The following is a 20,815-nucleotide window of genomic DNA, read 5'->3' on the forward strand; positions in this document are numbered from 1 at the left end:
GCATAAGTATGCCGTATGTTGACAGGAGACGGGAAAATATAGAACTGCTATCTTATAGAAAACCTTTATCTTCCAGTGATGTACACATGGATATGAAGTACATTATATAGCTATCACACCATAGGAATAAAACATTTAGAAATATTTTCGTGAACAAATTCTTTATATGTGAAAAAAGTTATTTGATATTATGTATTCTGAATCACCATTCTTTTATTCTATTATATTCTATACCAAATAGCCGTTTATCTAAAACGTTTTTCTTAATCTTCTTTGGTCACCCTTAACTGTGTATAACTGTTACCCCATTTACTTGAAAATATATCGAACTCAAATCAGTAGCTTTTCACCATTTTACATGCTACCATTAGTTACACTGAATAACACTTTTTGTTTCCATATTATCCATTTTAACCTTATAAAATCTGGCTCGGAATACCCGAGTATACCGTACTTTTATAGAGACTTATAACAATGATTTAGAGACCGTCTTAGATACATACTAATATTTTCTTGATATTTAATTTGCATACATGTTTGGTCAGCAAAAATAGAAATATGAAAATAAAAAATGAAAGTAGGACAAAACATGAGAATATTTGCCTTTTTAATTATACTTATGGACGTTCATTGTTTTGTTTGTGTATTTAAAAATTTGTATGTCAGCCTCAGGTTACTTCTATATCTGCACACGTAATATAAAAAGGGTACGCATTCATCATAAAGCGGAGTAACATTCAGTTGAAAACTTCGGAAAGTATTTTCTTGTTCACCTTCGAATTTATGAAAATACTTTAATGATGGAAAGATTTATAAACTTCTCAATAATTTGGTTGGCGTTCGCTCCAATTGTTGTTTCGCAAGTTAAACCACTTTCGCTTCCTGAGGATTCAAAGGATGATAAAGTTGGTACAGACCTTGTTGGAATGAAACAGTTGTTTAATGATACATTGACAGAGTAAGTTTTTTCGTATTTTTGTAAACATTGATTGACATCTTAGAAACAGCTACGAATACAGCAAAGCAGAGCTAAGTAATTGAGGTTAGGGGAAATTCAGAATTTTAAATATATTGTGAAAAGGTACAGTCCACATGCAGACTCATATAATAGTATTCGCTGTCTTAAATTTGCTAAAGTTGACCAAATGTAAATAAATAGAATAAAAAATTAAATATCATTTAAGACTTAAATGAATATGTTTACGGAGTTCAAGTTAAGTGAACGAAAGAATATGATCGATAATTGTTTTGTCATTCATTTCGCATGAACTCCGAAAAAAACATCATCACTTACATATACATTATATTTCTTTTACGTTTCCTAACAAGTCCTTTTTTCATCAATAATATGCAATGGTTTAGTTGCACTTGACTTTAAAATGTGCTTCAGGTCGATTGCGACATCATCTAAGGCACGGTTTTCCTGCGCGGGAGTTGTTTAAACAGCGGCACGATATCACCAAGAGACGTTATGATCGTAACTTCGGCAGCTTTCCCTCTGTTATTCATACACAATAAACATGAAGATTTTCAATGATAGGGCGACTGTTAATATTGATGATAGGTATAACCCATATAACTTTAAAATCTGACATGTGTCTACAGTTTTCTCTGATATAAATCAGTAAACTTCCTTGTACAGGTATGAAATATTAAAAAAAAAAGTTAAATCGCAAAGATAGCAGAAGAATTCTTAGCTTTTTCTGTATTTTTAATATTTCCCTGCCAACGCTTTCTGTGTTAAAATCTTTCCTCAGGCAGTTGCACTTGAAAATACTACATTGACGTATTGTCCTAACAATATAATGCAACGCCCTCGTACGGGAAACTTAGTAAATAGACATTACGGTAAAACACAAATGACAATTAAGAGCAGCTAATTGAATGAATGGCAATTTTGGATTACTCTTCATACTCGATGTGAAAATTAAATTGAACATCATTGTATTACGTTTGGACATCTGCTTCTCTTGCAATGTATTCTAGAGGCGATAGTTCCGCCATATCAATTTTTGATTAAGATAATATGCGTGTTTCTTTCACTACTTACGAATCTCTTCTGTTGTAAAACATATTTCATTCTTCGGAAAACATTATATTATATCATTTTCATAGGACCTTTTGATGTTGATAATACAGGCTTTAATAGTTCTTCAGAGTAGATTTATTTCAGCGATAATTTATTGTAAAGTTATTTCTGAAAAAGCAGCTTTCTTGCAATTTGTTTATCTTTCAACATATTAACTATTTTTGAAGCTAGGTTAAACGGTATATAAACCTGTGTTTAAGCTATAGAACTTTAACCTTTAACCTGCTGGCTGGAACTGATTTTGCTTTTGCGACCAGTACAGACCAAGAGCTGACCATGTTCACTATTCAGTCAGTAAATTTTCAGTGAACACTCCTTCAAATAATAAATGGTACTGTTCAAATCAAATAATAGACCAGTCCATTTTAGAAATTTTGCAGGGTAAAGGTTAGGTTAAATAGCTTTAGGTATCAGTAGATTTACAATACAAGTCTATCGTTATACTATTTCCAAATTGTTCGACATAGATATCTAGAAATGGCATGATAGCATGGTCTTCCTTGCATGTTTATTTGGATTTTAATTCTTGGATAGATTCTAATCTGTTGATTTTTTTTGGTTTATAATATAATATTATAATAAGTAAACAATCATAAAGAAATCTCTTAAAGTTAAGATGTAAGTAACAAGAAATCGTTTGAAGCAATCAGAAAAGGTACATGTAATATTACAATAAACCAGAAAAATGATAATTTTGTCTTTAATAATTTTCAACCAAGCAATAAATGTAAGGCTACTTCTCGTGTTAGTATACTTATGTGTGCATATATCATTATTTTGGAGGTAATTACATGTAGCAGGGTGTTATCAATTACAGTATCATACTAGTAATTTATGTTTAGAAAAGCTTATCTAATAATTACATATTCATTTAGAAACAGGTTACTTATTGTTTAAAACAAACAAATTTTGCAGGCTTTCTGTTGAATTCATTCCACGAAGGGGTGTAATATGACAAAACATTCAAACACTTGCTTTCATTATTGATTCATTCATTTTATTTAAAATATCTTTACAGCAAGCTTGAAAAGTGTGAACCATGGTTTGAAAACCCTTATTTGTTTTAACAAAATGTCATGTTTGGTTCACCTGTAATGAGGTTATTTTCTATTACGTATGATGGATGAATATATTTGCCACTTAGATGTTTTAGTATGTTTTTCATAATGTAGCAAAAGATATTTTAGCTAAAACAATTGTAAAATAAGGTAATTAACACGAATGCACAATATGTCACTGTAATCAGAGTGACATTATCATTGATTGTTTTACTATATAACACATACATGTGGATCTTTTCATTCATCACAAGAAATATATATTCCCTGCTATATTTCCTACCATTTCACATTGATGTATGTGGTTATTATAATTAACAGGAGCTTGTTTTTCACCGTATGGTGTCTGATAATTATAACATGTGTAAATGCTGAGTTCTGCTCAACCCGGGGCTAGAGGGCGTGGACGGTAGCTTGCATTACATTTTTCTCCACCGTTCGTTAACAGGCTCAATTAAACCGGACCTGCAACATTGTCGTCTATGTCTTGTTGGGCGACCTTTGGTTTTCCACTTTTTTCTATTTTTTGTAGTATTCCGCTAGTTTTATGAGAGCATTTAATATCAAAGAGTACTAGAAGGTCCATTCAATGACTTTGCAGATGCACATGTATCAGGTATATTAAGCTGTAAATTGTTACTTGAGAAAGATATGTAGAACACATCAGAGTATTTATTGAGATTTAAATCTTTTTTCCAAAAATGCTGATTTCGTGTCACTTTTTTATTCACTGTCATCCTGGATTATGATAACACATAAGCATAAGTATATCATGTTTTAATCTATTTAGACGCATTTCTGCCCTCATATTATTCATTTATAATGTCGCTTCAAATACTGATGAACCCATTTTAAGCTGAATACTAATTAAACAGAATAAATATAAAACAATATGAAGCACCTCAATAATATTTCGAAAGAGCTTTTAAATGTGATTTCAAAGAGACAAAAATGGACACGTGTATCTATGTGGCAACAGTTAATATAATTTTTATTGATATTCTTTTATCACTTTCTACTGCATTACCTGAATCCCATTAACTTTTGGTTATGTAGAAATTACATGTTAGATGTTTGGTTACGGTACTACAACAAATAATTGGTTCTGAATGTAATCTGCGCAACCTATTGTTACTCGCGCCTAGTGAGATTGTTACAAGCTAGAAACACCGCTCATGTCTTAACTCGTAAAGAAGCTACTTTTACACTATCAAAGCTAAAAAATCGCCATATGACCTACAATTTTGTCGTGCGACGTTAAACCCATCAAAAACAGAAAAATAAACTTTGGTGACAAAAGTGTTATAATGTGATAAATATAAAGACGTCGCTTTGTTGTAGGAAAACTGCGCATGGTACCACTGCACCACTCGAACTCTCGAGCCGATCAAATTCCTTTTATCCAAGTGTCAAATATTTGTTTCAATTATGTAATACGTGAAGTACAAAAAACAAATTTGTACATGAATTAATTTTTCATGTTATTTTCTTGAAATTTTTGTTCTCATACTGGAATACCAATTTCAAATTGGCCAAACATTACTATTTTAAACACAGGTATGGAATTAATGAAATTGATAGAGTAAACATTGAAGCATATCTATGTAAAAAAGGAACATCCGCATTGAAAAATTATAGGAAACGTACATAGGAATAGCACAATATCTCATTATGTGGAGCGATGTTAAATGAGATAATACTTTATAAGACAAAATCGAATGTATGAAAATATAAAATTTCAAAGGAAATCAAGAAGGTAGACAAAATTATTAATCTGCAATTGACAACACATCAAACGCACTCTAGACGTTAAAAATGTAGACATTTAAACTTGAATACATTTACAACTTGAATCGCGTTAAATTGAATAATCGATTTATTTAAGGTAATCAAATCCAAACATTTTTTTTGGCCTCAGAGCCGTATCAAAAGTGAATATATTAATACAATAAGTTGACTAATACTTTATAATGTATGACTTTGTAGAAATTTCAAATTTTAAGCGTCAGAAAATAGCAACGGTAAGCAATTTATTTCGAAATATTACAGGAGTGTATTTATGTTAGCGCTGGTGTGTACCGTAGTCTCTCCCGTTCAAACAGTTTATGTTTTTTTTTCAACGATTTGTAAGTGTTTCTCTATGCATTAGATAAGACCAACATTAAGGCTTTCAACTGGCCATACACGTTTTTTCACTTGTCAGCCAACAAAATGCTCTCAATATAATTATTTTGCCGATTTAGTATCACGAAAAATGCTTTATGAAATTTTATTCTCTCAATTATTCAAAGTTTGTTTCCTTTTAATTGTTTAAGATATATGTTAAACTTTCAATTTCTGGAACGGTATTTTCAACTTTTAAACAGATATTATAAAAACTAATTCAAGAGCTTACGGACAAATGGAATAAAGTACTTTACAAATTATCAGTCCTTAACGGTTTTCAGCTAGTAGAAATTTCTCATACCTTAAAGGTTTACTGAATTCAATAGACTATGCCATGCCTGTGGAAACCATGCCATAAAACGTTGGTGATGTCGTTTACAAAATGCGAACAATATATTGTTATGGCAATTTTTCAACTGTATTTGGTAAAGTAATAAAATAAGAATAAAGCTCAAACTATTTTGAGACACACCTAATGTTTAGTGTTCAACCCTTTACAGTTTTAACGCTTTCCTCTTTGGTAATGTCTGACAATGTCTATGATAGGAAGTTCTTAAATCACACCGGGAACTAGCTGTTCCGAAATATAATATCCAAAAAGTGTTAGGTTATCGTCCATTTAAATTGAGAAGTGTATAAAAAATGTGTCAAAATTCTTCGACACATTTCCTGAAGCAATGAATACTGTATAACATGCAGTCACATCTTTGAGTATAAGAGTTCACTCAAAGCTGCAAGTCTTGTTCCAAAATTGATTATGAGTAGTACATTTTATTCTCTTTGGTGATCTATATCTATCTGAAGGCGTTAGCTTTATGGCCACTTCTTTTCCAGAAATGTATATGATTTTATACTCTACGAATATAATAAAAAGATGCGAACCTTAAATAATGTTTGATAATAAGACTGTGCAAATCGTTGTTCTTCACGTTTAGGAACAATAGTAGTTGCGCTTGTTTTCAGTTATGCAAGTAGGATATAAAACATATACCAAAAAATTAATGATTTTCTCAGTTATGTAAGCATGTAGAAAGGCAAAATGCCAAAAACGGTCTCTTGATTATATGGTTTGTTAAACTAAGTTATGACAGTTCGCAGGTTTAAGGTCAGGTTCAAGGGGACCCCTAGCTCCAGTTGAAATATTTATTTACCATTTATTCGTTTATCCTTTAAATACTGCGCTGAATATACAATATTAATGATTTATTGGTGTTGCTGTTTGATTAATTTTGTTAGGTAATTGATAAATAAAACACTTTATATAAGACAAAAATACACAAATGAGAAAGCATTTTATGAAGGTTATAACCGTTTTCGTAATAGATTGGTACAGGCGAACTCTTTATGTAAGTCGAATGACTTTGTTTGCAATCTTTTCTTGTTATTTTAACATGATTACTTGAAAAAGCAACACTTTGTTAGAGCAATATGCTTTTTGTATGAAATTGCAGCAAATGTAAATTTGTACGCCTCACTTTCTCGTGTATTTCATTAAACACTTATTTCTTAGTTAGTATAACTAAAATAATCCAGCTGACTACTATTGGTTTAGGTTATAGGACACTTACACTTTGAAATAGACCCATGTCACCTCTAAAAGCTATAAATGGGCAAAATTTGGTTTGTAAATGTGATTTAAAAATACCCCCCAAAACAATGAAAATGGGATGATTTTGGTTCTAGCAAGTTTTATAGCAAAATTGCCACGAATAATGCTTTTTTTCTATCAAAATCTGACCAAACTAGCCCATTTTTATCAATATCTGGACAAATTTCAAATTTTGCCCACATTTGCTTATAGGTCACACATGCCTTAACAGTTTTCCCTATATATTATATATACAACTGACATTTTTAAAGAGCTGGCAAAATAGCTAAAGCAATCCTGCCTCATTTTGAAGAATTATAATTAAACTGACATACATTGTAAAATGAAGAGAAAAGTAAGGGCCATATATCTTCTATTGATTTCACTAGCCACATTTGCTTACAGTAGAACTACATCAAAATCATTTTAGACCTCTGTTGCTATGCAAAGTGAAAAATACCTGTCCGCCATTACGCGACTTGACCAGATGGCTTCCATGCCGGTTCCTTTACGCTAGTTAGGCCCTATAAAATACTTGAGTAGCGTGATACTATCCTGTCTGAACCTTTCGTCGTAAAAATTAGTAATCATATTAATTTTTGTGGTAGTAATGAATGGTCCAGTTAGAATTGAACTACTTTATAGATGTTTGCTGCGTTCAAATCTTATGATGTACATTTTATTTCACTCAATGAAAGGAGCCCCTATTTAAGGCTGATTAAGCAGTGCATTATCTTTATACATTCCTGCAAGTAACCCGACAAGGACAAGGACCTTGTATTTGCTAAATGGGAAATGAGCAGTGTATGTTTCAAACATACTTTTTTTTAAAAACATTTATTAGTAAATAGATGTATGAGTGAAAGTGGATTTGATCAAGAAGCAAGAGCTTATTAAGGCATTTCCTAAAAGCACATAGTCACAAATTAACGTACCATGACACAGACTGCAAAAAAAGTTAAAAATAAATAGAACGTTGAAAATCGAATATTAATCTCAAAAAATCATGGTACTTTCAGAAAGAGGCCGCCTCGGTAGCCTAGTGGTATAGCGCCCGCTTCGAATTAGGATGTTGGAGGTCCTGGGTTCGCTCCCTCCCTGGCCGCGTCATACCAAACACGTAGAAAATGGAACTAATAACTCCCTGCCTTGGCGCTCAGCATTAAGTGGATAGAACTAGGACTGGTCAGTCTAGTGTCAGTGCGCTCACTGCAACATGCAGACACTGTTGTTTATATGACTGGACATTTGTTGCAAAAGACGCTAAACCCGAACACACAAACGTACACATATACACATACTTTAAGAATGAAAGAAAGAAGGAAACCGGAAAGAATTGAGGATTGACTCAGAATGATAAATAGAGAAGTGTTTCTTTTCAAAACACGACAAACCTGCGTTTTGTAATTTTCCGTGTCTCTCCTTTAAATAAAAAGAACGACCTACTGTCTTGAAACAGTTATGAAATAAAAAAGCATGCAAACTGTCGACATTTAAGTAAGCTTTACATTCTAAGAAACTGGGAATAAGATCTCTTTTTAAATATTTATCTATACCAGAAAGTCGTACCTATTGTTTGAGCCCTGATACGAAAAAAAAATTAAAAGAAGAAATTAAATCAGGTCCCTCTCTCCTTGACCTTTGACGCACTGACCCAAAGATTGACAGAAGTCTACCTTCTGTTAACGTTTGAAAGCTGTTACTTTTATACTTAATGGCTATGTGTCCGGAAGTTATTTTCAGTTTTTGACCTTTGACTTATTAACATTGAAAGCATAAGAAGTTCTTCTGTCATTATGTTTTACGCTGTATTTTCTTGCCTTACAGTTCAGAAATGAAATAAAATACGAGAACTTAAGTCAGGTCCTTTTGACCTTGATCTTTGATCCACAAACCCCAAATTAAGAGAGATGTTTCTCTGGTAGTACTTAGTCATTGTTTAAAATCTGAAAAGTTTAGCTATTAAGCTTAATGACAGAGTTTCCAGGTCTCTTTGACCTTGAAGTTTTACCTATTGAACCCACAAAAACAGGTAGCATCTTCAAGTGATGCTTAGGCATCGACTTAAATTTGAAACCTTGAGCTGTTATACTCCCTAACTTAGACACTGGAAACGGAAATATTGATATGCTAACAGCTGTACGGTCAGACGGACAGCGCCATTCCATAATTCTTTCCTTTTTTCCATTCGAGTTTATAATCAAGAACAGAAAAATATAGTATGAATAATTTTAATTCCAACTTATGTCTCGAATAATAGGGTACTTTGAATTTCAATGCGATACCACTGTCTACACTTTATTTGAACATAGCTCTTTTTAGTGCACTGTTATGTCATTTATCTCATAAATAGCACAGACCTAGACTGGCATCAGTCGTTTGAGTCATAAATGTTAAGCACTTGGCCATAAAATCAATCCTCTTTGATAGCACTTTCTGAAAACATTTACAATATCTCTAACCTCTGACTCTAACGTCTGTTGAGATGAGCCTAGAGAGAAAATGGTTTTCTTAGAAAATATCAGTGTCAGTATGAAGAAAGAATAAACTATTACAGATAACTTGATCTCAACAGACTTTTTAAGTCTAGCACAGACCGTGTGACGGCAACATCTGGCACAGAAATATGAGTTAAACTAACCATGGTGTATCGCACATTCTTCACTAAAAATGTGGGATTGATTATTGAACGGTAACGAACATATTTTTTGTGAGGGGAGGATGTCCTTGCACGGTTTGTAGCGTCATAGTTGCTTCAATGCTGGTTGAAATATAAACATGTTCTTTGCCTAACACACCGGGTTTCATAAAAATGTCTGAAGTATCTTTCTCATAACTGCAAAAGGTGTGATTTCGCGAATGTTTGCTTTGCCGCAGCAAATCCTGTATTTGTCTTAACCAACAAAATAAAGATTAAACTATCAAATTTCTTATCTCCTTGTTGTTTTCGGACAAAGTTTTGTGAATACGTCTCGAGCATTTTTATTGTAATCTTAAGGTCCATCTTTTCCGGAAGGACGGTTTGATGGGGGGTTGACATTAACTTTAATCACAGCGCTTAATTAGAATTACAATTTTAAAACAAACGAAGACTTTTTGCCAGAAGTTTTCTTATTGTAACATAAAATTATGATCTATATCAGTAACTACTATTCAATTTCATTGCTATTCAAAATGAAAAGTCATATTGTAGCATATTATTTTCTCATTGATAAATTGTAATAATAAAATAAGCTGGGTTGTGGCCTCAATAATAGTAGTAAATGTCATAATGCACTCATGAATGAAAATAATGTTTTTACCATTTAATTTATGGAAAACATTTATAATTACTAGCCTAAGGGATGTATTTATAATTTCATTTTTTGTTCTAAAACAAGATATTTAACATCTTGTCAATGTCTGGCAAATGTGTGCAAGAATTTTGTGAATATTGCAAATAACTGATAGAAGCGGTATTATATTGTTCGAAAGAATCGTGTGTATAAAAAATTAATGTAGTATGTATAACAAAACAAAAATACAGATAAATATAGTATATATAAATTTGTGTAAATCTTTATTTATGGACATTAAACAACCCGTAGGTTTCAATAGTTTTCTATTTTTAATCGCAAACACAATTACATAACAATGTCATTTATTGCAGATCTAGCCTTTCATGCGAAACTCAAAGGCTTTCAAAGTAGCATTATATATATATTATAAACAAGATAACGTTTTTTTTCCATAAGGTTTTGTTTTTGCTTTAGTTTTTGATTGGTGTGTACACTCCCACCATTTAGGTCATATGGCGTTTCCAGTTGTTTAATTGGGGAAGAAAATCCAAAGTGTCCCTTCCGGTATTATTTTTGGCGAGGAAGAGCTCTTGGATACTACAACCGGACTTTTTAAGCCCGGCGACGTTTCGAAGATACAGAGGTGAGGTACAAGCTACAAATAATAAGTCATGTTAAGGTAAAAAGTGAAACGACAGAAAGGATAGTGGGATATCATACAATAATATTAATTGGTTGTAATTGTTCTTTTGACTTTCATAAGGCAATAGGTTAGTTTTTCTGTTAACATTCAATGTAGTAGATTGTTAAATAAATACGTTTTCAGTTAATTCTATAAACACGCGAACAGCAATTATTCACAATGGGTAAATAGGCTGTAATAGATAAAATAAACAACACTACCACGAGTAGGTGAGTGATACAGTAATTTTAATACATTCAGATATTAATTGTGTGTGTATAATTCATTAAAAAGTACATGATAGTGTACTTTAGTCATAACTGAAAATGAAAAGGGCAAATAAACAAACGGATGCGTTATGAAAGAGCTGCTAAAACATGAAATATTAATGTCTGTAAATTAAAGGTCAGACAGGATTTCCTAATTATTCAAATATTATTATCACTGTATACATACAATTTATGTACATAGCGTTTTTTCTAAGCTATAGTCCTTTATACTCACCTAGGTAATCAGGTATTTGACTACATTAAATAACTTATTGTTGTCCAATATTTGACTGAAATATCCTTGCCTGAACTGCTTTATAATGTTGGACGTTCGAACTTAATTAAATTAATATTCATAGACGTATGAGTGGAAAGCTAAAGTGAAAACGGAAATATGTAAGAAAATTACATACCAATGAGTTATCGACGTTGCAACTACTATATGGTGCAGGGAGTCATCATTATATTATTTCTAACCCATTATTTAGCTTCTGGACAAAGTAAAAAATCAATGCCATCGGATTCTAAGAAGGACAAAGTCGGAACTGATTTAGACGGAATGAAACAATTGTTTCTTGATGTATTGACGGAGTAAGTAAATTTTAGATTCGTAAATGTAAGGAGCCAGTATATGAAATTCTGTTGCCCTGATCTAATGTTGCCTAATTTAACTTTGTTTAATATTTAATTTAGTTTGAGATGGAAGGGATCCCTATCAAATCATACTTATTCAGTTTAAAATAATTTGTAGTTAAATGTATAATCTGATTTGAATTGTGTCGGTGTAATCCTAAACATATCAAGTAGTATATATACTGTTGATAATTATCGTGGTATTACACTGCTTAGTTGTCTCGGAAAACCCTTTACACGTGTCATTAATAACCGACTGAAAACTTGGGCTGAATATTAAAATGTATATGTAGAGTCACAGGCTGGATTTAATCCTAATATGAGTACCACTTACAATGTTCTTGTATTGAACGGTTTGATCAATCATGTTTTGATTCAGGTGAAACAACTTTTTACTGTGTTTGTAGACTGTACAAAAGCGATTGATTATGTTGTTAGAGATAATTTATGATATAAAATGATACAACTAGGACTTGATGGTAAGATTTAAGATATCAAAAACTTCATGGGCGAATCAGTTAAGTCACGGGTAAAATAAGAATAAACATGTATGCTCGGGATCAGACAATGGGAGTGGTTATCTCCCTTTCTCTTTATACTTTTCATAAATGATTAAGAATACGTTTTATTCACAGTGGCACAGAGGAGATGTTTATATGTTTATGATATTTCTCCTGTTATATGCAGATGACATTGTATTTTGTTTTTGCAAATTTAGCAGAAGGTTTACAGCATAGTCTATTTAGTTTAAGTTATTATTTTTTGACATGGCAACGAAAAGTAAATACAACAAAAACAAGTTATGATTTTCAGAAAAGGCGGTATGTTTATTATGAGGGTGAATCAATTGAAATTGTTAATAAATTCTCATATCTAGGAGTTGTATTTACATGTGGTGTTTCCTTAAGTACAGCCCAAAGTACTTCAGCTTGTCATGCACAGAAAGCCATCTTTAAGATGAACAAATACTTGTAAAAATTTGTATATATACCGCCTGAACGGAAGCTTGTGTTATTTGATAAGTTAGCAATGCCAATCATAAGCTATTGCAGTGAAGTATGTAGTTTTGCAAACGATTTGTCTTTAGAAAGAGTACATTTACAATTTTGTAAAAACCTTTTATGTGTGAAAAAAAAAACAACACAAAATGCTTTTGTATGTGGTGAATATGGCAGAACAAGGAAAGTTACATATTGTCATAAAATCATTAAAACATGTTTGAAAATTGTACAAACACCAGATAACAAATATATCAGTATGGTATTTAATATGTTAAACGCTGATTTTGAAAGTGATCACCAAAATGAGAATTTGTGTTCCTTGGTTAAAACTTTACTATGTACGCTTGGATTTAAAAACATGGTTGGAACAAAATGTTGGTGATGCTGAATTATTTTTATATTTTATTTAGTTAAACCAAGATTAACAGAAAATTTATTCAGAATTGGCTATTCTAAACTATTCTACTTGAGCTTTATTTTACAAACATATTGCGTCATTCAATTTTCAAACATATTAAGACAGCTTTTCAGTAAATAAATTTGGTCAAGTATTAGCTAGGTTAAAAGTTTCTTTGCATAGATTACAAACAGAGTCTGGAAGATGGATAAAACCAATATGTATACCTGTAAATGAAAGAAAATGTTTCATTTGTAATGTGATAGAAGACGATTTTCATTTTGAAATTGAATGTCCCTTTTACAACGACTTAAGAGAACAATTCATACCGTCTTACTTTTGGAAAAGACCAATCATGTTGAAGTTTCTAAATATTATCAAGTCTGAACATAAAATTGTGATAAGAAAGTTAGGTATGTATATCCACCATGCATTAACTGTTAGAAATGAGTATCTGTTTAGACGTTAGAGCTAGAAATTGAAATACAAATGTATATCTTATAAAACTTTAGCAACATTGTTTGAAATATATGTTATCACTCCATTGTCGTTGTGACCCAAATATTTAGACATGCATCCCTTTATAATAAGATTTAGGCAGCATACGTATAATTCCGATAAAGGTCGACTGTAGCTTGGAGTACTATTCCCATCTAGTACACTATTTATACTTCTTGTTTCGTATCAAAATTACGTAGTTCCTCGTTCCTTTGAATTGTTTTCTAAAGTCTTAATTATGTATTAGTATATTCCTTTTGTTACTGATGTGAAAATGCAATGTATGTTATATATGTGTTATGTACAAAATTAGAAATATATTTGCATTCTCATGTTATTATTTTAACTTTTAAGCATATATACACCTGTAATGCGTTTTATGAATAACCGATATTGTCCTAGAATATGGATCGCAAAAAAACATATAACAGACGTAAATAGGTAATCAAAGCTTAAAATTTCATTGGTTGAATAACAGTTTCTTACTTATTGTCTATAAACAAAGTTGATCCGTCACGTTAATATATTTTGTGACTTAATAACCTCTTTCTCTCAAAACTTGAAGACTTGTATGTCACTGTTATCAACTTTATTTGATCCTCTTTATTAACTTTATTTGACCGTTACATTTACTCCACTATAAAGAGATTATACTGTAAATCAAAGATCCAGTGGCATGTTGCAGTGTTTTCAAAATTGGCGTGTTTATGAGGTGTCGTTTTGGCAATTACGGGATGGTAGAAATAGTACGGGATGTCGAATGTACAAATGAAAGCCTGATAGCGTGTCGCACACGGCAAACGATAATAGCTTGGGAAGACCAAAATCAAATGTTGGAATATCAAACAAATGCAAATAATATATGCCTAGAACAATTCATTGTTTTATGAGATGCATCTAACATGCAAATTTGATCTCAATTTTTTATTAAATAATTATCTGCTATAAAACTGTAACAAATAAGTAAGTAACTGAGTGAGTGAGTGAGTGAATAAGTTGTTAGTAAGTAAGTAAGTACGTAACGTACGTACGTAGTACGTAAGTAAACAGATAAGGAAGAAATGAGAAAGTTAAGTAAATAATTGAGAAAAAAGTGAGCTGTAAATTAAATAAGTATGTAGTAATTTGGAAAGTAGGTTAGTAAGTAAGTAATAAAAATATAATGTAAAATGTAAGAAAGGAAAACAGGCTGACAAACAAGTAAGTGAGCAAGTGAGTGTGAAATAAATTAATTAAATACGTAATAATGTAAGTACGTAAGTTATTACATGTATATAATAACATAATTCAGGGACCACCTCAGTTTTTATTATTAAACAGATTGTATGTCATTGAATAAACAAGCCATAAGAAAACACAATCTTGTTACGGTATTAAAAGCCGAAGTGGAGTGATAAAGATCACAATCTCGAATCGCTTGGTTGCATTTTATTGTTATAATGGTGTTGCCCATTTCCTTAAAGGTTTAGATCTTGGCAGTGGGCCAAGACATGGGTCATTGTTTCTTCCATAAAACTTTGTTAATGAGTGAAAAGAGAAAACTGTGTATTTTACTGTCAAACTTTTATCTAATAAATATGTGGGAGCTTGAGAAAAAGTATCTGTTTTTTATCTGACGTTGTTCAAACATGATAATAAAATAATAAGAAACATATTTAGGAGTATATTACAAATTTTACTCTGTTTTTAGGAAGACAATTTGCAAGTTCTTCCTGAACATTTGCACACGTTCAAATTTGTTATTTACAAAAAATGTGACATTCACCATCTTAAGTTGTTTTTACTGCTTTCTGAGTATTGTAAAGGACATTTGTCTAAGATTAAAATCCCAATACGCATTTCAGTGCTAAAAAAACCATGAGAAAAAGACAGTGCAATTTATCATTGAAACTGAAAAGTTAGTACAGATGAAACACAATACTTTGATTCTATCCTGTCATGCTATATTCCAAGTACCATTTTCCTATTATTTTTTGAATATATCTATAAATATACTGGTAAGATCACTTTCATCATATGACCCTTTTTACTTATATGATATTGGCAGATATTGTATCACTGAGTTTTCGCTATACTGTGTTTTATTGTTTAACATTAGTATCCCGGACCAGGAACTGGAAATTTATGAGATGCTCTTGAGTGCCTCCCACCTGACTAAGAGGCATGTTCTGATTCTTCCCAGGAAAGACGGCTTCTCGTGTATCGATGCTATACACCGGGAACGTTAAAGAATCAGACTGTCTATTCGCAAAGAGCTAGGCTAAGTTAGCCGCACATGCCTGTATCTCTCTCTGTTCTCTCTGTCTGTTCTGGGGGTTTTATCTGACTCTGCCCCTCTGGTCAGATCGCACTGTGTCTGTACTAGTCGAGGATGAATTTCGCGCCCTGTGTGGCTGCGTATATGTAAAGCACCTTTGAACGTGTTTATCATGAAAAGGGCACTATATAAATCTGGGGTGTTTGGAGGGAGAGCACTTATATAGTAGCGTATCTAAACTATAACATTTATGAATTTAATCTCATCTAGCCTGCAGTTACCTTGGTTAATTGCAGTTTATGTTTCCAGATATGTTTTTACAGAATTATTCAGATTGTCAGTAAGGACCACCTGCAAAAAGACAAGAGTTTGAACCCAAACCGAGTCTTTATTGGCGGGTTTGACATATATTTTATATTCTTCACAACTAGCGCACAAGAGTCAGACTTAGTTTAAGTCAATCAAATTTTATATACAATGTACATATTATTATACTTCACAGTTACAGCATAAGAATTAGACCCCGTTCAGACCAGTCACAAAGTGCTTGACAAATATGGAATTATATGTATTGTACTGCACAGCTACGATACAAATATCGGACTCTTGTATTCCTATCACAAATTGTTTGGTTCTACAAGTATAATATAATATTTTTTTTTCAGCTACGACACAAGAATCAGACCTCGTGAAGACCAGTCACAAATCGTTCAAGTAAATACAACTTTCGTACCACAGAGTATACTAGAGTTCGACACGTCGGAGCAGAAGTTTTCTGTCCTGGGGTACTTCCGGGTCCACTGGAACGACGAAGTTATTACGTGGAACCCTAAAGACTACGCCGATACCAATACTATTAAAGTGCCTGTTACCGAAATATGGAAGCCTAGTCTGATTATCTTGAAGGTACCAATATTTCTATCACAAAAAATCAATTAAAAAGCTTTTTACATTCTCGTTTATGCAGTAAAACATCCCAGTTTATACATTGTGTCAATGATCGAGTGATGTTAAAATATAGGGCAATAGTCAACAAGACATACGGATCGAGCTCCATTAGTTATGACAATTTACCGGCAAGTCATTCAACTTTGTATGTAACTAACAAGTTATAGTTCAAAAACATATAATATACTCAATTATCCTTCGTGTGTATTTTCAAAACTTCTGTCTTAATCAGATATATAAAACAGCTTTATAATTAACAACAATTTACATAATTATGTAACTTTACATATAATCACACACTTGTTGACTTTTCTAAAATTGTTTATTATATAAATGAAAATAATATGATTTAAGAATACGAAAGCGACTGGTAATGACAATGATAATGATGATGATAAATGAGAACAATGTATACGAATGATAATGAATGATGAAGGAATAAATAATGATGACTGATGATAAGTAATAATGATGAATAATGATGGTTTATGACGCTAGGGAGGATGGTAATGACGATTTTAACATTTTTCATTAATAGGCTTTTGACGGCGACGGGGTTGTTGGTAATCGTGAAACAGACATCACTAAAATATCGTCCGATGGCGATGTTCAGTGGGTCCCCGAAGCAATATACAGGTAAGAAAAAGCGATGTTCTGATTCCCAAAAGTACTTTTGACAATACAAAAAGTGAGCAATATAATGGGTTTTGGAAAGGAGGAATACATAGGTAAAAATGGCGATTTTTGTTTGGTTCTGGAGGGAATGTATAGGTGAATAATTGCGATTTTAGTGGGTTCTGGTGGAACATATTGGTAGATGATTGCGATATCTAGTGTGTTCTGGAAAGACTACATAGGTAAATGATTGCGATATCTAGTGGGTTCTAGATGGAATATATAGGTAAATGATTGCTATATTTTGCGGGTTCTAAAAAAAAAATATTGGTAAATAATTGCGATATATAGTGGGTTAATGAGGGAACATACAGGTAAATGATTACCATATATATAGAGTTTTGGAAGGACTATACACTTGATAACTTATTGCGTTATCCAGTCAGTTTTGAAACGAACATATACTGGTACTGATGATAAACTCGAACAGAAAATGAGGATATTTTTACCTGTAACTTTTTTATTTCTGCAAATTGTTATCAATAGTTGGTATCAAAATAAAGCTTAGCTCTGACTGAATAATGGACATAATTTAAATTTGTATTTAGTAAGGAAACTCACAAGAAGTGAGGTCCTGAAAGGGGTATGTAAAATGGGGACTGTACGAACGTTGACTGATGATAAATTCGACCACTTTGTCATTTAAAAATAATTCTCCATAATATTATATTGAAGTTTCCCCAAAAATGCTGCAACAGTCATTCTCGATCAAGTAATGAAAAGTGACCAAATGTCAGGCCTTCATGTGTTGACAGTGAGCATGCGCAAAACACATCCTCTTCCCCAATATTTTTGGATAAATATTTTTAAGCAGATAAAAGTAAGTCATTTATTTATACAGAATATTTACCAATTTTGTTTTTGTTTACACCAGTTGGTGTTGTAAGTGGTTGCTATTAGACGGCATGTTCAGTTATATAAAAAACCAATTGCAGTTGAATAATTTGAAGGTGGTCGACTTTATCATCTGTTTGAGTTTATCATCAGTACCAGTACATGTGTAGGTGAATCATTGCGATATCTAGTGGGTTCTGAAACGAATATATAAAGGTATATAATTGCGATATCTAGTGAGAACAAGGGAATATATAGGTAAATAATTGCGACATATGTTGGGTTCTGGAGGCAATATATAGGTAGAACTTAATAAGTACGATACATAGTTGTTTTTTATGAAATATATAGGTAAATAACTGTTATATCTAGTGGGTTCTGGGGAATATATAGGTAAAAAATTGCGACATATATTTGGTTCTGGAGGAAATATGTAGGTAAATAACTACGATACATAGTGGTTTTTAAGGAATATCTAGGTAAGTAACTGTGATATCGAGTGTGTTCTGGGGGAATTTATAGATAAATAATTGCGATGTCTAGTCGGTTCTGGAAGGAATGTATAGGTAAATAATATTGCGATTTTCTGTGATTCTCGAAAGAAACTATTGGAAAATGATTGCGATGTATTGCGGGTTCTGGAAGGAATATACAGGTAAATGATTGCGACTTTCTGTGGGTTATCGAAAAAACATATAGGTAAATAATTGACGAAGGAAAAAAAGCCTGATTTATTCTAGATTTGAACAAAGTTTTAAATTTGTAAAAAAAAAGACAAATGTGTTAAGTGTAAATTAAAACAAAATGCTTCCGAAAGAATGTTATATTTTCTGTACAATGGATTTATCAGGAATAACCTAATCAAATTATTGTTGGACCGCCATCATATAAACAATAATTAACAGGGAAGTTTGATATTTGCTACCTCAAGTATTTAAAAAAATAATGTCAGTGGTAATTGTACAGTAAACATATCATGTTAAGCGTACATTCATTTCTTTCAATAAAATTATAATTGAGGAAAATAAAAAAAAAATCTTTGCACTTGCCGGAAGACTTTGTTTTAATATTTGATTTGGAACTAAAGTATTCCAAATATGCGTGATGCAACGTTCAATGATAGAATAGAATACAATGTTCATATTACGTAACCATTTGTTTGTACAAGGTTGAACACCACTAAAATCAGAATAGTTTTTATTTCATATAGAATACATTTACTTGGTAACGTTATTTCGACATTTTCTAGAACATAAGACTTAAATTTCCTCCAACATTATACCTCTTATTTAGAAAAAGGTCGTTTGTTTTTTATGTGAGCAAGTTACGCTACCTTTAGGTTAACTTTCGTGTCACTTTTCGGGACCTACAATTTTATGCCACAATTTTGATCTATGCGATAGGAGCATGAAGATTTTGCTAAAATTCTACAAATAAACACCAGAACCTATTTTGATTAAAAAATCGGTGCTTTTGAGAAACGTCACAAGGAAAAAAATACAGAAAAGACCTCATTATATTTGGACTTCTTATGTCTAGATCTGCACAGGCTTATATTTCATCAATTTACTGCAGAACTTTGCTTTTTAGCAGGAAACATCATAATATGTCTTTTTATACACGTATTGTTCTATGTTTTGCAGTGTGGTTTGTCATGTGGACATCAAATATTACCCATTTGATGAACAGACCTGCACGATAACATATTACGTTTCCGACGAAACAATAACGACTGTTGAGTTGGACCATCCTGAGCATGTCAATCTGGATGAATACACTGAAAACTCTGCATGGAGGATCACCAGCCTTTCCAAGAGGCGATACCTGCTGTATAACACATACCATATAGATGTAGAATTTAAGCTTCAGAGGAGAGCAAACTTCGCTACATTTACTCTAATTATGCCTTTGCTCATGTTGGCCTTTCTGAATATCTGTATATTCTTGGTCCCAATCGGCTCCGGTGAGAAGGGATCGTTTGCAATCACAATTTTCCTCTCGTACGGTATCTTTGTCACAATCGTCAGTGATACCCTTCCTGATAACTCTCTCCAAATATCCTACTTCCTTCTGTTCATCATCGTCCTCTTGTTTATGAGCGTCTTGTCCGTTCTGTACACAATCATTCAGGCAAAACTGATGGCGAGCATTGGAGATAAAGAATGCTCAATCAAATGCTTTCGTCCTAAAAAGAGTTCAAGCAACAAAGTGGTGCCTTTTAATCCGAAAAATGCTGATGACGATACCGTGAAAAACCCTGAAGTCTGCGAGGTTGATATGGACGCCGATAACGACGACGATTCATACACATGGGGAATGTTCCTGGAGAAACTCGACTTCATTTTGTTCTTCGTATTTCTGGGTTTAATCCTTCTCTGCTCTACAGCATTCTTCAGTATAATGCTCCAAAGAGTGAGTGAATCTACATTGAATGAAATATAA

The 20,815-nt window shown here is 32.3% G+C and overlaps 1 protein-coding gene across 1 annotated transcript; it reads left to right on the forward strand.

The window, feature by feature from the left end:
• Positions 1 to 800: 800 nt before the first annotated feature.
• Positions 801 to 20,815, forward strand: LOC123539969 (acetylcholine receptor subunit beta-type unc-29-like). The gene is made up of 4 exons (XM_045324755.2): positions 801 to 958; positions 16,582 to 16,822; positions 17,403 to 17,500; positions 20,017 to 20,815. Exons 1-4 carry the CDS (start codon positions 801 to 803, stop codon positions 20,813 to 20,815), a joined length of 1,296 nt encoding a protein of 431 aa, XP_045180690.2.

The sequence above is a fragment of the Mercenaria mercenaria genome, chromosome 16 (assembly GCF_021730395.1).
Source record: "Mercenaria mercenaria strain notata chromosome 16, MADL_Memer_1, whole genome shotgun sequence".
In the NCBI taxonomy this organism is placed as follows: Eukaryota; Metazoa; Mollusca; class Bivalvia; order Venerida; family Veneridae; genus Mercenaria; species Mercenaria mercenaria.

What these genes read in the sequence shown, in the direction of transcription:
- LOC123539969 (XM_045324755.2), top strand. Translation starts at nt 801, where the DNA reads ATGGAAAGATTTATAAACTTCTCAATAATTTGGTTGGCGTTCGCTCCA. An exon ending in CTAGTCTGATTATCTTGAAG is followed by an intron (nt 16,823 to 17,402) that starts GTACCAATATTT and finishes TTTCATTAATAG; the next exon opens with GCTTTTGACGGCGACGGGGT. An exon ending in GTCCCCGAAGCAATATACAG is followed by an intron (nt 17,501 to 20,016) that starts GTAAGAAAAAGC and finishes TATGTTTTGCAG; the next exon opens with TGTGGTTTGTCATGTGGACA.